This window comes from Lepidothrix coronata, unplaced genomic scaffold (genome assembly GCF_001604755.1).
Source record: "Lepidothrix coronata isolate B3197 unplaced genomic scaffold, Lepidothrix_coronata-1.0 Scaffold83, whole genome shotgun sequence".
NCBI lineage: Eukaryota > Metazoa > Chordata > Aves > Passeriformes > Pipridae > Lepidothrix > Lepidothrix coronata.
This window is the reverse complement of record NW_016690263.1, coordinates 1,262,639-1,279,957: the sequence shown is the minus strand read 5'-3', so window position 1 is coordinate 1,279,957 and position 17,319 is coordinate 1,262,639. Positions and strand designations below refer to the sequence as shown.

Sequence of the window (17,319 nt, the reverse complement as noted above, 5' to 3'; positions counted from 1 at the left end):
CTCCACCAGAGGGCTCGCACCCGCTGTCCAGCCTCGAAAATAACTATAATTCAAACTAGTAGGCATGATAACCTGGGAGGCAGATAAGAAAAATTATTGTCTGTCATCCAGAATGTGAATGCATATGTAAGATTTTTCCATACCAAGAAGGATATGCTCATTTACTTACTAACTCAATCCCTGGGAGTGCTTTGAACGTCACACCGCTTCCGAGGTACAGTGCTGACCTCCCAGATTTTCTCAGCCTGAACTCTGTCCTCACCTGAATAAATGCAGGAGGCCTAAAACTTTGTCTGGCCCTGTGCCAGTTAACATTACTTCTCAGGTGGGAAGCATAGCCATGTCAGCATGAGGAGAGGCCAGCAGCCATTCTGTATGCCTGGCGGCATTGCCATTGGAGTAGTTGGCGTTTCTGGAGGTTTACAACCAGCCCATACTGCTGTTTGGTTCATACCAGTGGATTTTTTAAATGACGAATGAATCAGATGTTCTTGCCTTTCTCATACTGTCTCTCTGTCAGTCCTCCCTACTCTTGAATCCTTGCAAAGTCACAATGACACTGGCTTTTCTTACACTGCTATATGACATTCCTATGCACAGCTCTCTTGGCCTCAGGGATACTTGGATCTCTCCAGCAGTGTGCTTCCAGCCCATGGATTTTGCTACTGTGGTTTTAGGTGTTCAATGATCCTCCAAAAGACTGGGGAAAATGCTACCAGTGGTGGTGGAAGCTAGTCTGCTAATCTAAGTATATATGTCTTAGGAACAGGTTTTAGAAAGCATTTGGCTTACTTTTCCTGTTATCTATCTTAGCCCCACAGTCAATCTGCTGAGACTTAGTATATCCTTTTTTAGATCTGGCAAGTTTCAAGCAGGAGGAGGCCTTGTGGCAATTTTATCAAACAGAGAGTAAACCTTCATCTTGAGCCAAAAGTAAGACAAGGCACAGGGTAAAGAAACAACTATGTGGAAAGGTTTGAGTATCTACAGAGATACATTTAGGAATGATTCTTAATATTCACGGTAGCATAACCTGCTATTTGTCTAGAAGCAGAAAAAATGTCAACAGTCCTATCTGGGCAGTGAAATTTTTATTGCAGAGTTGGGTTCACTGTCTTCAAATCTGGTTGTTTATAATGGATTGAAAAGTAACACTTCACTTGTTTCTCTGTATCATGCTTTTAAAGCCTATCCTGCCTTTATGGTTCTGTCTGTTTTACCTGGAAGGCTTTAAGAAACTGAGAAATTAAAAATATTTTTGGCTATTCCTGCTTTAGTCAGAATACAGTATGGAAAAATAGCTTGGACTCTAAACCTAGGAAAAGTAATGAGCCAGGGCCCATCCTGTGGTTATGGAACTTTCTACTCTGTAACCATATAAATCATAGCCAATTCAATAGATGCCCATTAGGGAAAATTCATTTAATTTCTAATTCTGTGTGTGGTAGTTGGGCACAAAGCCTAGAGGGGGGACTCATGAAAGATTTGTGTAATTTAACAGTCTTAAAAATACTTAACTAGACAGTATATAGTAGAAGAAGTTGTGTCTTCACATGGATGTCATCTAAGAAAAGTATTTGATCTTTATCTTTTCCCCAGTTTGGAAGGAACATTTAAGTCCCATATTCTTATAGACTGGGCTTATTGAATAAATGTGGCACTTTTCAGCAGAAAGCTGCTAAGTTCTATTTCTGAATTGTTTATGAATATATCCTGGATGGCATGTTAAGTATTTCCATCCTACTGATGTGTTTGGCCAGTTGTATGTTTCTGTGAGGTCACTGCCTGCCACAGAATTTTGACAATATCACACAAAGGATATTTTCCATTGCGGCATCTTGGTTCCTTGGGGATCGTAACATCTGTATTGCTAATGGTTTTACTGTTGCCTCTGGCTCTACCTCCAATTAAATTGACTGTGGCAGTTTGTTGCAGCCTCATCCTCTTGAGTACCTGGATTTCTTTGACTTACCTTTGCCCATGAAGAAAGTGCACTTTTATCCTTTTGAAAATAAAGTCCATGGGCAGGAATGTGTTCCTCCTGAGACTAATATGCAAGTCCTTTTGTGGTTAGACAAAGGGTTTTCTTAATGCATTCTGTGATAGAAGTGCCCTTAGAGCCAGCCCATCCTTGTACACAGACCCCTCTGTGAGCTCAGTCTTTTTGTAAATTGGGAACAAACTTTACAACACTGTCTGCTTGCAACAAAATTGGACATTCATTTTTAAGCACACAGCCTCATAACCAATTCTTTTAAGAAGAGAACTCCCTTTGTGTAATAAAAGGGAAGGTAGAGAGGAAAAAGGTCTGGGGTAGTGATTTAACAAACAGTCTTGTCTGGTGCTTCCACACTGAGGTTTGTGGAACACAGTAGACTTTTCACCATCACTCTTAGCTATCATGGCAAATAATTTTAGTGTGTTTGCATTTAATAGTTTGGCACATAGCTTTTATTCTGATTTTATTCTCACTTCAAGTCATTAGAAAGGCCTTGTACTTCTACAAATGCAATGACCAGAAGTGTCTTAAGTATAAGCCCACATACATGTTAAATGAAAATGTTAGACTAATAGTGGTGTTAAAACTGCACATCAAAAAATTACAAGCCAAAAAATATTGAGATAAATTTGTAAATATGGGAGGTTTTTTCCATAAAAAGCAAACCCAAATTTGATCTAGGATGAGTGCCAGAAATTTTTTCATAATGGTAGAATGTAGTTGCCTCCTCTGTTTTACGGCATAATTTTGGCAATGTTAATGTCAATATACGAACTTCCTTAAGTGCATATATCCAAATTCCTCATCTAAAGGAATCTCACATCAAAAATCTACTAAAGACATCTAAGATTCTGCTGCTTTTAGTGTAGCAACAAAAAATAACGTTGCATTTTTTAATATAAGTTCCATGTTTTCACATTCAATTTTTTGGTAACCCTAAAAGTGCTTTCAGACTAAAGCTCAAAACTATAGAAATGAGGTTCAGTTTGCTTCCTTTCTAAATGTGGTCTAATAAAAGCTGGACTTGTAAAGTGATAGGTGCAGCTGAGATGGAAACTTCCTCTTTTCCCATTCCATTCAATTAATGAAAGCTGAACTTCAAAGTCTAAATGAGATCATTTGAAGTGCTAAAATTATCGAACACCGGAACTGTTTACTTTGCTATCTGACCCAGGAAAAAGAGAGATCTTGTAATGTAAAAGTAAAATTAAACCACTGAACTGAAGTTAGGAAACTTTAAAAGTTCTAGTGCAAGAAGTGGTGTTAACCTAGTTGAGAGGCATTTGTGCATAATTTTAAGTGACTCCCTTGATCGTCAAAACATCCTTTTTATGACTGTGACAGTAAAAGCTTTTCTGGGAGCTCTTAGTTGTGTGCTTCTCGTAAAATTGCAATCCAATGAGAATATATCTGAGCAACACCACTGACAAGCTATGAGAATATGCACTGCTATCATCAGGGGCTAGAGCTTTTCTATAGTATCATAAGCACTTATGTTGTTATCACTAGTTTTGTAGTAGTTACCAGAAGTTTTTTAGTTGGTCAACTGCTTGTTGTTTTGCTGACAGCCTATAATATTTCTCCTGGGCTCTACTTGGTCTTTTTAAACCATGAGCATTGCCTATGCCACCAACTCTGGGAGCATGTAGCTAGGGGTCAGTGGATACTAAAACTTATTCAATTGACTTGGTTGATGGCAGTAAGCAGCAAACTGCTGCTGCAAACTAGGAAGTTGAAAGTTAATGAATATATATTTCTAAAGAATTATGGTCTTTGGCCAGAGATGGGGTGAGCTTCTGAAGTTCAGTGGGAAAGTATAGGAGGGGACTGTGGAAGCTGGAGAGTGGAAGGGGAGTGAGGAATTCCTGGGCCACACCAAAAGGCATTAGTGGGCAGCAGGTAGTGAGCAGTGAGGTTTGCTGTAGTCATCATGAGTAGGGAGGAATATCTAAACAGAATCCAGGAAAACAGGAAAAAGGCACAAACTACTTGGGTTGCCAAAGACTCCCTATTTCTGTGTTTATTTAAACTAATTTTTGTGACACACACTTGTGATAAACAGAACACACACATAGAGTCCTATTAAATGTAGCGAACTGCATGTGAGTCTTGTTCATCTCTCCACCTCCATAGGCCTTGCCCCCACACTCCAGGGTTCCTTATACTGGTGGCAAACCACTGCAGCTGCTCTTCTGCTCTGTTATCCCATATGCCAGATGCAACCAGCCTGCCTAACCCGAGGTCCTTTGCGCAGCTATACTGGGTGTAGGGAGCCCTGCAGCCCTGTGCAGCAGGTGGAGGATCTGTATTGCCCTTACATTTAATAGAACAATGGTAGGAGGCACATTTCCAGGTACACACTTTCTCAGCCCATACTTTCTCACAGGCCCTTTGGCCTGTGAGCTGATCCATCCCTGCCCTTTTTGCGTGACTCAGCAAGTGAATTCTCATTCTTGTGATTCAAAAAAATTTAAGTGCTCTGGTCATTAATGAGGAAGTCTCAGGATATTTAGTTAAATCCCATCAAATTTATTTTTAATACTTCATTTAATTAATTAATTCCTTAATTGTATAGAACAATTGAATTAAGTGTATTTTCATTCTATGAGTTATGGTTTCCCCTCCCCAATACTTAGAATTGTCTGTCTTTTTCATTATTATCCATCAAGAGAAAATAGAATTAGATCACAAAAAAAAAAATTTGTATGTGCCAAATTTCAAATGAAGCCATTTTTGCTCCAGATTTTTTTCAGAGATGTGTGATCAGGACTTTCTTTTTCACCCTAGGAAAATCTGTAAAATTGTCATGAAACAAAATGGAAAGCTGAAGGTTTTAAAGGTTAATGTTTTGAAATTTCCTGTGTGTGGTATGGGAAGAGCTTTATCATTATTTGCAAACTTTATCACAAAAATTGCTGCAAATCATCCAATAACAATCCAGAAACAATTGTTTCAGTACTAAGTAGCATAGAATAAGAATAGCTTTATGCTGTAGGAGCCCTAGTTTTATTAAGATCTAGCTTGCTAGCACAGTGCAGAACTATTACATTTGCAAAACTGAATGAGCTGGTCAAAAGGCAGAGACTGGATTACATTGGTGGTTCTTTTCTTCTCTTCTGCTCCCCTCTTTTCTCTCTGAGGAATTCTTGTACAGTAATTTTTAGCTTCAACGTAGCCAACTATTAGCTTTCAACTTCCAAGAAGTTTTGATGGAAAATACAATAGTTTAATTTCCTGTTAATTTCTACCAAAGTACGAGTTGGGTAGATTTTACAGTATTTTCATTATGAGTGTGATACTGTGATATCAGACTCTTAACTAGTATAAATCAGCATAGATTCACTGAAGCTATTCCTGTTAAACTCTTTCCCATCTTAAGAATGATGAAGGAAAAATATCTAGACAAAAAAAAACATAATCTCAGTCAGAAAAATCAGAAAGGTAAGTATGTAGAAGAGGATGTAAAGTGTTTTCATTGGTATCTTATTAAATGAAGAGGAAAAAAAGAAACATATCCTGTATTGTTTAGAATTTGTCATCCTGTGAATTTATTTCATTCACTGAGTACCCCTGGATTTGGATTTAGGATCATATGTTAAGCCTCATTCTTTCTTTTTATATAATTTACCTTGTAAACTGTTTTTAAAGCATAGTTTCATGCTCTGTCAGAGTCTCACAATAGATTTTCTGTATTGTAAGACAATGTTTTTTCCTCATTATTTTTTAGAACTTATTTTGTCTTAACCTTTTATTTAAAATGTATATTCTGGGAAATATTTGAGATTATAAGAAAAAGAACTATTCTAGTGCTGTTTGTGTCCCTGACTGCATGTACATGATTAATTTTATTCTAATTAACTAGGTCATCTTGATTACACAGAAATGGCTCTGTGTTGGTCAATCTGTGGAGGGGCAGCGGCCCTTCAGTCAAGGTATAAATTATGTTTTGGACTTCCCCTCTATTGTCAGACTTGAGGAGATTAAAGAGCCGGATTTATATTTGTGACAGGGCTACATGGACCAGCAATACTGGAGATGCTCCTTCTCTCAGTGTGAGCTAGCAGGCGGCCTTATTCCTGGCCTTGGCTGCCCAGGCCAGTCGGGCCGGCCAGGCAGGGTCGTTTGTACTGGCCCCAATCTCAGAGCCTGCAGGTAGCTGCACCTTTACCGAAAGTCAAAGGCGAGAAGGGGAAGTTCAGGACCCAGAGCAAAGGCAGCCCGGTCCGTCAAACCCGAGCCGCCGCGGTCAGTAGTGGTCGCAGAGGTTTCAATTTCCGAGCCCGAGCTGCCTCCCTGCAGGGCAGGGGTGAGCCGCGAAACTGGCGGCTGGGTGATAAAGGCCGTTCCTTCCTTTCTCACTGGCATCGGGCCATTCAAATAAATAGGATGGAATCCTGGGCATTGCTATGAAAAAAGAAAAACCCCGGGGGGCATTGTTTTGATCGCTAATTCAAGGCGAAGGAAGTAGGACCTGCATTGCTGAGATTTAATCTCACGTACAATTTGATTAAAAAAAAAAGATTTTCTATTTCGCACGCTCTCTAACAGCCTAAACCGGACCGCCTGCAGTTTCCGCTCCGATGTTCGCACAGGGATGTCCCATGTTCGGTTTTGCTCCCGCGGTTCCCGGGCCCGCGCGCAGGGTGGCGCCGGCAGGTGGCGCTGTGGGCCCAGGCACGGCGCGCGCGCGGGCGGGCGGCGCTCCCTCCGCCGGCGGCCCCGCGCGGCCCGGGCTCCCCTTCCTTGCGCGGCCCGGGCTCCCCTTCCCTTCCCTTCACTTCCTTCCCCCGGCCCTCCGCTGTTTTCGGTTTCTACAGATGTGCTCTTTTGAATGGTTTCAATAAAATTTTATTGCCGTCATTTGAAAAATAGTGGAATTATTGTGATTTGTGCAGCCTGGCAGAGGAGAGCCCGCCGGGTATGGCCCCGGCCGGTGCTCCCCGTTCCGCGGGCTCCCCTCGGGTATCGTGTACCCCACCGCGATTCCAACGTGCCAGGTGGCACTGGAACTGAAGCTTGCAGCCTTTCCTTTTTTTTTTTTTTTTAACCCCACAAGTAAAGTGGCTCATCGTGGTTCTGTAGGAGACTGTATCTATATTTTTTTTCAGCCCCCCAAACGAACCCCCAAGCATTCCCTGCTCCCCACAGGGGCCCACAGCCAACCTGATCTGGGCGGCGAGGGGACACACCAGGCTGGAGTTGGCTGCCTGGGAGTCTCTAAGCACCAGCGTGAAGTAGCAGACATTACAACACAGGCACGTTTTGTGAGAGGGCAGAAGTAACTCTGTGGCTAATAGTTGTTCTTTATACTGCTGCAAGCCTTCAGTGTTTCCGAGCACCCTTTTGAAGGCATACAGACATCGAGTACTGCAGGCAGATGTTATACGTGTCTGTCTCCATAAAATACATGACGCATATACAAGAGAGAGCCTTTCTTCTTTTTTTTTTTTTTTTTTTTTTTTTTTTTTTTTGTGTGTGTGTGTGTGTGTGTGTGTGCTTACCATATCACCTTGTCTCTCAAGGACAGCACATTGCTAAAATGCAGGCAGAGATTTATTGGAGGGACAAGAAGGACTTTACCCCTCCTGCTCCTCTCCCCGTCAGCTCACGTCTCCCACTCCTCTGCCAGTCTGGCATCCCCTATGCTCCACTGTGAGCTGGAAGAAAGCAAGCAGAATAGCCAGGGGGACATCTTGTCCCCCACCCTGTGCCATGGCTTGACATGAGGAATGTAGCTTGCTGTGGGAGAGAGGAGATGTACTTGCCCCAGAGTATAGGCACGTTGTCACAGTCACCATAGCCACTTGGTTGCTTTCACTGTCTTCCTTTCCCCTTTCTGGAATGCCCAGATAAACAGCCTACAATGAAATCTGCACAGTAACAGTTTTCTTCCTTATAATGACTTGATACAGTGGATTTCATGAATAGAGATAGCAATAGTGACCTCATCATGAGATCTTGTAGGTACTCACATAAAAAAATAATAAATAAAGTCTTCAGAGTGCCTCAGTGTTGCTGTCATGCCTGCAGTATGCACTGCAGCTTCCTACCAGAGGCTAGCTTCAGTTCAGAAGTACTGCCACTTCAACTGGAAGCCAAGTTGAATGTTGGACCCTACTTCTTGTCACAGTGCTGGGGCAAAATGACTCTACTACTGTTAATTTTTAAGGAAGTGTGGCTCTACTTGGCCCGTGTTATTACCACTGCACAACGCAGCTGTGTACCTACTGCTCAGACTGCTCTTTCTGTCTTGTTTAGAATTCCAGTTTCATGTATAACTTCAGAGAAGGGGATTTGGGGTCCTGAGTTACTCAGAAATCTTTAAAAGTTCCATCCTTAGCTTTTAGCTATCTGAATGGACTAATAATTAGTCAAAATCATTCCATAACTGAAATGGTGAGAGTGAGATACTGTGTATATTGAGTTGTTGTCCAAATGGAAACTAAAATTCTCACCATGCTGTGAAATTCATAGTTAATGACTAATAATATAACCAGTATTAAAACTAACTTAATCTAGTCTTACAATGCTTGCAATAGATGGACATTCCTCTTCAGAGTTAATTTTCAGGGTGCTTATAAACATCACGGTCAGTTTATTCCATTTACTCACTTGCTTCATGGTGGATAAGACTTAGGTAAAATTATCTGTACTCAGTAGGTACCCATAGTATCATCCAATCATGTAAATTCAGGGGCACTATTTTTAATCAGACAATATAATTGGTACTAATCTTGAAATAAATGGTGCTCCTGAGAAGCAGGAGCTCCTGTCTTCTATGGAACACCATCTGTGTGGCTCATATGCAATCAGCAATATTTATATTAAATGCTATATATTCTGCCTCCTCTACTGTTTGATTTCTCCTCTCATCCTATGAACCAAAACAGGAGTCACAACACTCGAGTTCTGACAAGTAATTTCTTCCCTCAGTCCATTTTGCATACCTTGTTAATGCAGCTTTGTTCAGCCCTTTTGTCAACCTACAGTGCTCATAGTACAGCCTATCTGCCCAGTGCAAGTTCTTTAGTTTACTTTCATTGTAATGTCTATAAAGCTTTTTATATATCCCCTTCATATTTTCTAAAACTTTACTCTTTTCTCCATTTCATTGCAGTCATATGGATCTCACATTGTCTTGTCCCAAAATATCACATTAGATTATCTCCAGAAACACTGTTCTGCTTCTCATTTACTAGAAGACCACTTTCTTTTTGTGTGTGTGTGTTTTTTTGTTGTTGGTTTGGTTTGGTTTGGTTTTTTTGCATGCTTTTAAAAGGCAAAATTGTACTCTCTTGGCTAAAAAAAATTAATAAAATTGAGCATACATTTTTCACATCGCCATTTTGCTAACAAATGTGTTTTTCTTGTTCTTTCTCTTTTCTTACATGGCAAGGGGTTTGTAAGCAAACTGGATGAATTCATTCACTGGTTAAATGAAGCCATGGAAACAACAGAGAATTGGACTCCTCCTAAAGCAGAGACAGACAGCCTTAAACTGTACCTGGAGACACACTTGGTAGGACAAGATTACACTATGATTATTATCAGTAATTGAAGTGTTCTGCTGTGCTTTTTATTTGATTATTATTTTTTAATTACTAATGTGCATCTATATTTTAATGTAAGATTTGCAGCATTACAGTTTATTTTAATGAAAATAGCAACAAATTATTTTCTGCATTTGAAATATGTACTGATGGCTTTGTAAAGATAAATTAAAAGTCAGAATTACATTACAATTCAGAATTTATCTCCAAAACTGAAAGAAAATGGCAGTAGCAAAAGGAGAAAGGATAATGTTTTTTCTGCTGATCATTCTAGGATTTTTACTCCACTGTAACATTAACAAAAGTCTTTCTAGTGTGTAACTTATTCTCTCTCCCATATTTTTAACACACAGAGTAATTTAAATAAAAATATGAAATAGTTAATAATTTTACTTGATGTACATTTCTGTCATGTAATTAATACAACTGTCACTAACCTTGTTCTTGTGCAAAAAGCTAAAAAATTGAGTGGAAGCAGAAAACATTTGGATGAATAATCTTCTGAATATATTACAGGCTAGATTTATAGATTGAGAAATATTTGATAAACCTTATGGGACTTTCACTGAATTCTTCTAAGAGCTGTTTCTCGTTCTGAGGTGAAACAAAGAGCTGCATTAAATCAGGCATTAAGTCCTCAAAAGTAAGATTTAATGCTGAAGGTAGAGAATAGAGCTCAATGTATGCTGTTCAATGGGCAGGTGTCTTAACAGGTAAACTAATCTAGCTAGTAAAAGGAACAAAAAAAGAATGGAAAATCAAGCAAAGAGATTTTCTCTCATTCTGCCAAAATCTTAGGCTCTTGCCAGTATGAAATGGAAGATACACAGTGATACCACTACCTTTAGCCAATGACCTAGACATCCCACTTAGATAAAACAGTACATTAACTGAGCCCACAACAGAGCATCAACCCCCAAAGCTCAGTCTCATTTCCAGTCTCTGATAATCTTATGGTAGAAAAGTATTTGACAGTCCCAGGAAGTCATGTGATGCATTGCAGGAAAAAATGTCATCCTAATCTCTACTGTAATACCAGAGTGACCATTATTAAATTAATTAAGTATACATTAACCACATATACAATTAGAACCAAATTGAAAACTGTCTTCAGAATTTCAGCTATAAAGCAAGCTCTTGTGCCTTTTCTTCTTAAACAATTTCTGTTGTAATAGCACCCAGGGGCAGTCAGTAAATTGTGGTAGTCTATCAAATGCAGTATGAAGACACTGCATTTTTGCCTTACTTTGTGGATTTTGGGGTTTGGGGTGGAATTGTTTTTTTTTCCTTGTGCTGCACACACTTGGTCCCATGATTCCCACTGTGTTTGCAGGTGCTCTGAAGATACAGAGCATGTTGTAAAATCAGACCTCAGAAAAGGCACTGGTCAATTTGTTTTCCTTGTACTCTGCAACATGAAACTTTTGTCAAGATAAGTTTTTATGAGTAGAATTGCAATTTTCCCTCTTGACTGGATAAAAAGAAACATTTTACAGGAACAGGACAATCACCAGGCTGAGTACTTCTCACAGTTAATTTCTTTTTCCCTTTCTTCCATGGCGAGGAGCACAGTAGCTCATTTGTAGGCAAACGACTTCCAACTTTGCCATGTGGTTCTCTGAGAGGTGAGGCCAAACCCACCTATATCAGACTGGAATGTGGAACAGTAGCTTAGAGTAGTAGCTTCACTGCTAGAGGTAGTCTGAATAAATGAGTATGTGGGCACCTGTACAACCTCACTTTCCCTTGCCAGCACCTGGGTTCCCAGCTGCACTCTCTATATCTGCGTATCTTTGGGGCAAGAAAATCGTTATATGCTTCAGGATGACTATGTTATGAAACAAGTTGGGTTTTTCCTTTACTTCTCTGAAGAAATAAAATGTCTAAAGAGCAGTTCAATTTCAATTTGAAAATATTATAATTATTTTTATGGCATCTATAGCCAGTGAAAACCCACTGTATAACCTGAAAAAACATAACTCTGAGTTTTCTTTTTTGGATTTCAAAAAAGATATACTATCATACCAGTTTATACACAGCAGAAAAAAGAGAGCATTTTTATAGCAGGGAAGATAGTTATTTTTATTAATTAGATTGTCAGCTTTTCAGTGGCATTTATCTGTCAGACATCCTAATCTGTGTTTAAACAGAAGTATATGAACTTCAATTCTCATTAAGCTCAATGTTGAAATTTCCCTTAGTTGAGTATTGTAAGACTGGTGATCAAGGTCTTTGTGAGGGACTTTCTTCTTTTGCCAGTCAGGTTATACATGTTGTTGGACTCATCTAAGATCTGTTGAAGTAAAGGACTTGGAACTTAGAATTTTACAAGATTAGGTTCCAGACTTATGAGTTTATAGTACAGACACTGATAGCAAACTAACTTGGAAAACAAAGAAAATGTCTTGGTTCTTTTCTATGTACTGGATCTACACTAGCAAATCTCATAACTATGATTCCTCACTAATGTAGATTTTCTCATCATAGAATAAGTGAAAAGTCGGTGTAGATAAGTATTTTTATTAGTAGAGACATGGCCTTAGCCTTTGGCACAAGTTATCAATTTCACTACCTGTGGTAATGGTTTTCTTGGAAATATGTTTGTTGCGATAACAAAATTAGTGCCATAAAGAGAGAATATTTTGCATTCATGAGTGAAATCTCTCCTGTCAAAATCTAAGAAGAGGAGAACAGAAAAAATGTACTTGTTCCCTTTCTCATTATTGGCTGGGGAAAGTCCTGCTAAGGCAGCAAGGACAGGGTTCTGAGCATCCTCCTAGTTTTTCACTTTGTAAAATTCTAGACTGTCATTTTAGGATTCCAGTGTAAACTGTTGATAAATGATTGAATTTTAAAGTCTCTCTTCACTCAGCCTTGCTTTTCACTATCTTTGACATTTTGAGAAATAGTGTGGCACAGACACTTAAAGAGATTGTGTTTAAAAAAAAAGGCATCACAAGAAACCTACAACAAAACTTATTTGAATCTTTGCTCACATGAGGAGTCAAATCTCTTGAACAGGATGGCGATGTAAGTCTCTGTTAACAAGCATCATGTCATGACATCCTTCAGCTTAAATTGGTAGCATTCCCCAAACAACGTTGCTTAATTCTTTTATATGATCTGGCAATATTGTCCACCTAGGATGTTAATCAACACTTTGAAGCAGACGAATAGTGTTTGTCTATTGCTCTTGGCTCAGCAAGAGCTGCCTGCAGGCATTTCTGTAAGTGTCTGAAGCTCCTGAAATAGTGAAGCACTTTGTTGTGAAGGTGGAAGGCAGCCTCTCCTCAAGTTGATCCGTTTTTCCCAATTATATCATCTGTGCAGAGACTAGCTGGAGAGTTCCTGGGTCACCCAGGGAATACATGACTAAATGCACTGTGTGCACAAAGGCACGGGCCTGATACCCAAATATGCTACAATTATAATTATTGACTGTAGGACAAATTGGAATTTCATTCTTAAATCACAGTTACAACTTAAACTCCATAGATTTTTCCGTGATGAGTAACCATACAGTTTGCTAAATAGTATGATCTTTTCCTATAAATTGAAAGGTAGTCTACATATTGAATGTGTGCCACAATAGGCAATCTTCAGCGTGGAGGACTTTTTCTTGCAAATTTTAACACCAAGTTCCCTGATGTTCTGCAGAACAGAAGTTGCTATATGCTTCATTTTAGATAACACCAAAGCATAAAGCTATAAATGAAAATGCTATCAGAGATCCATGGAATAGTGATTGAAATTATTCTTTCAATTTTACAGGTCTTCACAACTGAGTAACATCAGTTAAACTGATTTGGGAGCTGCGTGCTTCCCATTCATATGGAAGGGCTGACATGGAGCAGCCACCACTTGAACATCTGGCACTCTGCAGGCAGCCACCCAAGCCAGCAGATGTCGAAAACACTAATACGTTTTCATAAAACAGGGGTGTTTTTCAGGAGAAATCTACTTTCTCACAAAGGCCTCAGTCAGTCCTGCTAGAGAAAAAAGTGAGGCAGGTTTTGAATTTTGTGAACATTTAGGCTCAAATCCATTCCCAATGAAAAGAGAACCTCATTTACCTTACCAAAAAAGGAACTTCTGAAAATGGTTTCTGATTCATTTTATCTTTTGTATCCTTTTCCGTTATGCTGATTCTTTCCCATTGGCAACCTGATCAAAATCAGCTACTAACAGACTGGTGGTATGCAAATCAATTTTCATCAAAAACAGTATCCTGAAGGCAGCTTATGAGCTAAAAGCATCTATCTAGGTGGTACTGCTGTGCTTGTGAAACCGAGCACACTTTCTTACCGGCTCGACAGATAAGAATTCACCATATTGCTCTTGACCATTTTAGTTTGCTAAAACAGACGTTTAACTTTATCCCTGGCCGTACAAGATGCGTTGTTTTAGCACAGTAAAAGAAGTAAGCTAGCAAATGAGGAAATGTGAAGAACTGCTGAGGGAAAGGTTTAGACAAGAGGCACTATATATATTTGCTGAGGACTGAAACTTTTAATTCTGTAGTCTCAACTTTTTCCTTTGTTGTTAACACAGTACTTCATTTTCTTGTTGCTACACAACTTCTAGTTTACACCATACTGTGGTGAACTCTTAGGTTTTTTGTCCTAAACCATTTCTGTGTCTAGTATCATATTTAGAGCTGTGTAATACAAGTCTTTTAAATGGGAACCTGCAAGTGAAAAAGATAATTTGTTGGAAATTCTTAAATCCTTCTTGCATTATTGGTAGATGTTGGCAAACAATAATTTTCAGTAGAGAAAAAATTAATTAGGGAGAAGTCTTCTTAGAAATTTGGAATTAGTAGTCAGGCACTTTTGTTCTAACAGTCTTACTCTTAAGAATTTGTGTAAAATTCTGAAATCCTGAGTACAAAGAACAAAGAAGAGAGAGAGTAATAACAGATTTTGCATTTTTTCTTCAAAACCAGATAAAGAATGGTCAGTTTCCATGTGATATAGTAGTTTCTTTCAAAGTGGTTGTTCACTTTTCTCCTTTAGAGTAATACCGTTGCTGTAACCTGCCTACATTTAAGTTTGTAACGGGGAGAAGAGCAAATCATAGAATCATATAATAGTTTGTGTTGGAAGGGACCTTTAAAGCTCATCTAGTCTATCCCCCTTGCAATGAGTAGGGACATCTTCAACTGCATTAGATTGCTCAGAGTCCCTTCCAATCTGACCTTTAATATTTCCAGGGAGGAGCATCCACCACTTCTCTGGACAACCCTGTGCCAGTGTTTTATCACCCTCATTGTGAAAAATTTCTTCCTTATATGTAGTATAAATCCACCCTCTTAGTTTAAAACCATTACCCCTAGTCCTATCACAAGAGGCCTTGCTAAAAATATGTTCCCATCTTGGGAGTTGGACTAAATGATCTCCAAAGGTCCCTTCCAATCCTAACTATTCTGGGATTCTGTGATGTTCCTTATAAGCCCCCTTCAGGTACTGAAAGGCTGAACAACTCCAACTCTGTCAAGCCTTTACTCCTAGAGTGCTGCTCCCATCCCTCTGATAGTTTTCATGGCCCTTCTCTGCATCCGCTTCAAAAGGTTCATGTCTTTCTTGTACTGGGGACCTCAGAGCTGGATGCAGTACTCCAGATGGGGTCTCAGAGCAGAGCAGAGGGGCAGAATCACCTCCCTGGACCTGCAGGCCACACTGCTTTCAATGAAGCCTCAGGATGCTGTTGGCTTTCGGGGCTGTGAGCACTCATTGCTGGCTCATGTCCACCTTCTTATCCACCAATACCCCCAAGTCTTCCACAGGGCTTTTCTCGGTGTTTCACTTTACTCTCATTGAAACTGTTGGTATAAGAAAAGATGGCAGCTGGCAGTTTCCTATTTCTCCAGATGCACAAACAGGAATTGCCTGTCACTCGTGGAAAGAATGGAAGAGGATGGCCTCCTTGAAAAAAAAATAATTGTTCATGCAATGGTTATTTGCTTCTCGGGGTTTTTTTTTGACAAAAATATATGTTATGTTTTATTGAAACTAGAATAGCAAATATTGTTCTGTATAAAGTACAAGGATGGCATGTAATTATTACAGTGCAAAGTGTGGTTTGGATATGCTAACTGATAATTTCCGTGAATCACGTTTTCTCGGTTTTCTTTTTAGATCCCTGTCAGTGATTTTTACTCCAGTTTAGTCACAGACTTTGTGCCACATACAAGTCCTTTTTAGCCTAGAATTGTTTCATTATATTAACGTTCTCAGTCACCATATTTACTTTACTTGTTGCAGTCTTAAAATATCGTTGACCAAGGATCACTAGTATTTCAAAGCAAATTAGGCAAGTAGATTCACACTAGCATTTACTTCCCTTCTGTATATAAAGTTTAGATGTAATTTCCATTCTAGAACCAAATTCTTCTTAAGATACGGGGGGATTTGGATTTTATTATCTTAAGAGAAATGAAATAAGAATTTTTCTGTGTCCATTGGCTCAGCACCTTCTTAGCCGTAAACAGCAAATGCTTTCATACAGAAAATAGATTGTATTTTCACATTTAAGAAATTGTGTTGGTGAAGTAATGATGCTTCTGCGATATTTTATGATAACTGATTGTTTGTAACAAGTTTGCTATGTCTGGAAAAAAAATCATTCTCATCTCCCTGGAAAAACTCATTTTCCAAAAAATGTCAGTTTAGAGAAGTATTAAATATCTGTTCTCATTGAAAAAATAAGGTTAAATATACATGCCTTGGGCTAATGTAGCAATGGTAGTGGTAATTTTATTAAAGGTATTAAAGCCTCTGAAATGGCTAAGTTATGTATAGTGCTTTTGTTATATGGGAATTTCCAATGTCCATGGCAGCAAGTTTAGATATTTTTCTCAAAATACAGTGTACTATCTGCTGGATGATGGTGCTTAAAAGTCTGAGCACCATGAGTGGACTGATCTTTTGTTTGTCTAAGGACTTCAGTTTAAATTTTTGAATTTTACAGGTTTTTTTTATCTTAAAAGGGATTTTGGGTATACATGGATTCCTGAATGTATATCCTTTCATATAGGAAGCAGTCTGCAGAACATACTAACCAGAGATACAGACTAAACTCAGCAGATTTCACAGGCAAATAAAATTACTTAATAGAAAGTAAGATAGCAAACTTAAACAAAGGAAATACATGTATATTGTCAGTTGTGAATATTATTCAGCTTTTAAAATCCATAAACCCAGTAACCTCTAAGTAAGTTTTTCTGTTTCTTGAATTAAAGGACCTGAGAACATGAAAAGGAAATGTTGATGTCATTATAATACATTTGGCTCTACCTGTGTTATAGTCAGAGAGCATACAGTTGCTGGCAGTGGGAAAAATAGAGGTTTCTAAACTGTTTGGACTGTTCTTTGAATTTCAGCAATTTTTTTGTGACTAAGGAAGAGAAAAATCAGGTATATAAGAGAGAATGGGTATATATCCTGCTAATAACAGCACTGCTGTCCTGACCAATACAAAAATACTGCACTTGATCTAAAGATGTTTCCCATGCAGTAAAGAAGAGCTGACACAAACCTTCTTTGTAAGGAGAAGGAATGGGCCATGTTTATGGTCCTGGCAGCAAGAAGTAGGAGATCTATTGTGATAGACATCTGTTGTTACTATATGTGCTTTTAATGAAGAAAAGAACTGTTCATTTACTATCCTCCTGTACTGTTGCTACCAGGTATTACCACACAGTCCCACTCCAGAGGTTTATTTTGTGCAAGCCTGTAGCATAAGAAATAGTTTCCTGGAGACTGAATAATC

General features: G+C 38.9%; 1 protein-coding gene across 14 annotated transcripts in view; it reads left to right on the top strand.

The window, feature by feature from the left end:
* Positions 1 to 17,319, top strand: part of AKAP6 (A-kinase anchoring protein 6) — a 272,060-nt gene that overhangs the window by 103,676 nt on the left and 151,065 nt on the right. For all 14 annotated transcript variants that reach the window (XM_017820450.1, XM_017820445.1, XM_017820447.1 and 11 more), the window contains one exon: positions 9,396 to 9,518. In XM_017820450.1, the coding sequence (XP_017675939.1) occupies positions 9,396 to 9,518 (123 nt within the window). The remainder of the gene's footprint in view (positions 1 to 9,395; positions 9,519 to 17,319) is intronic.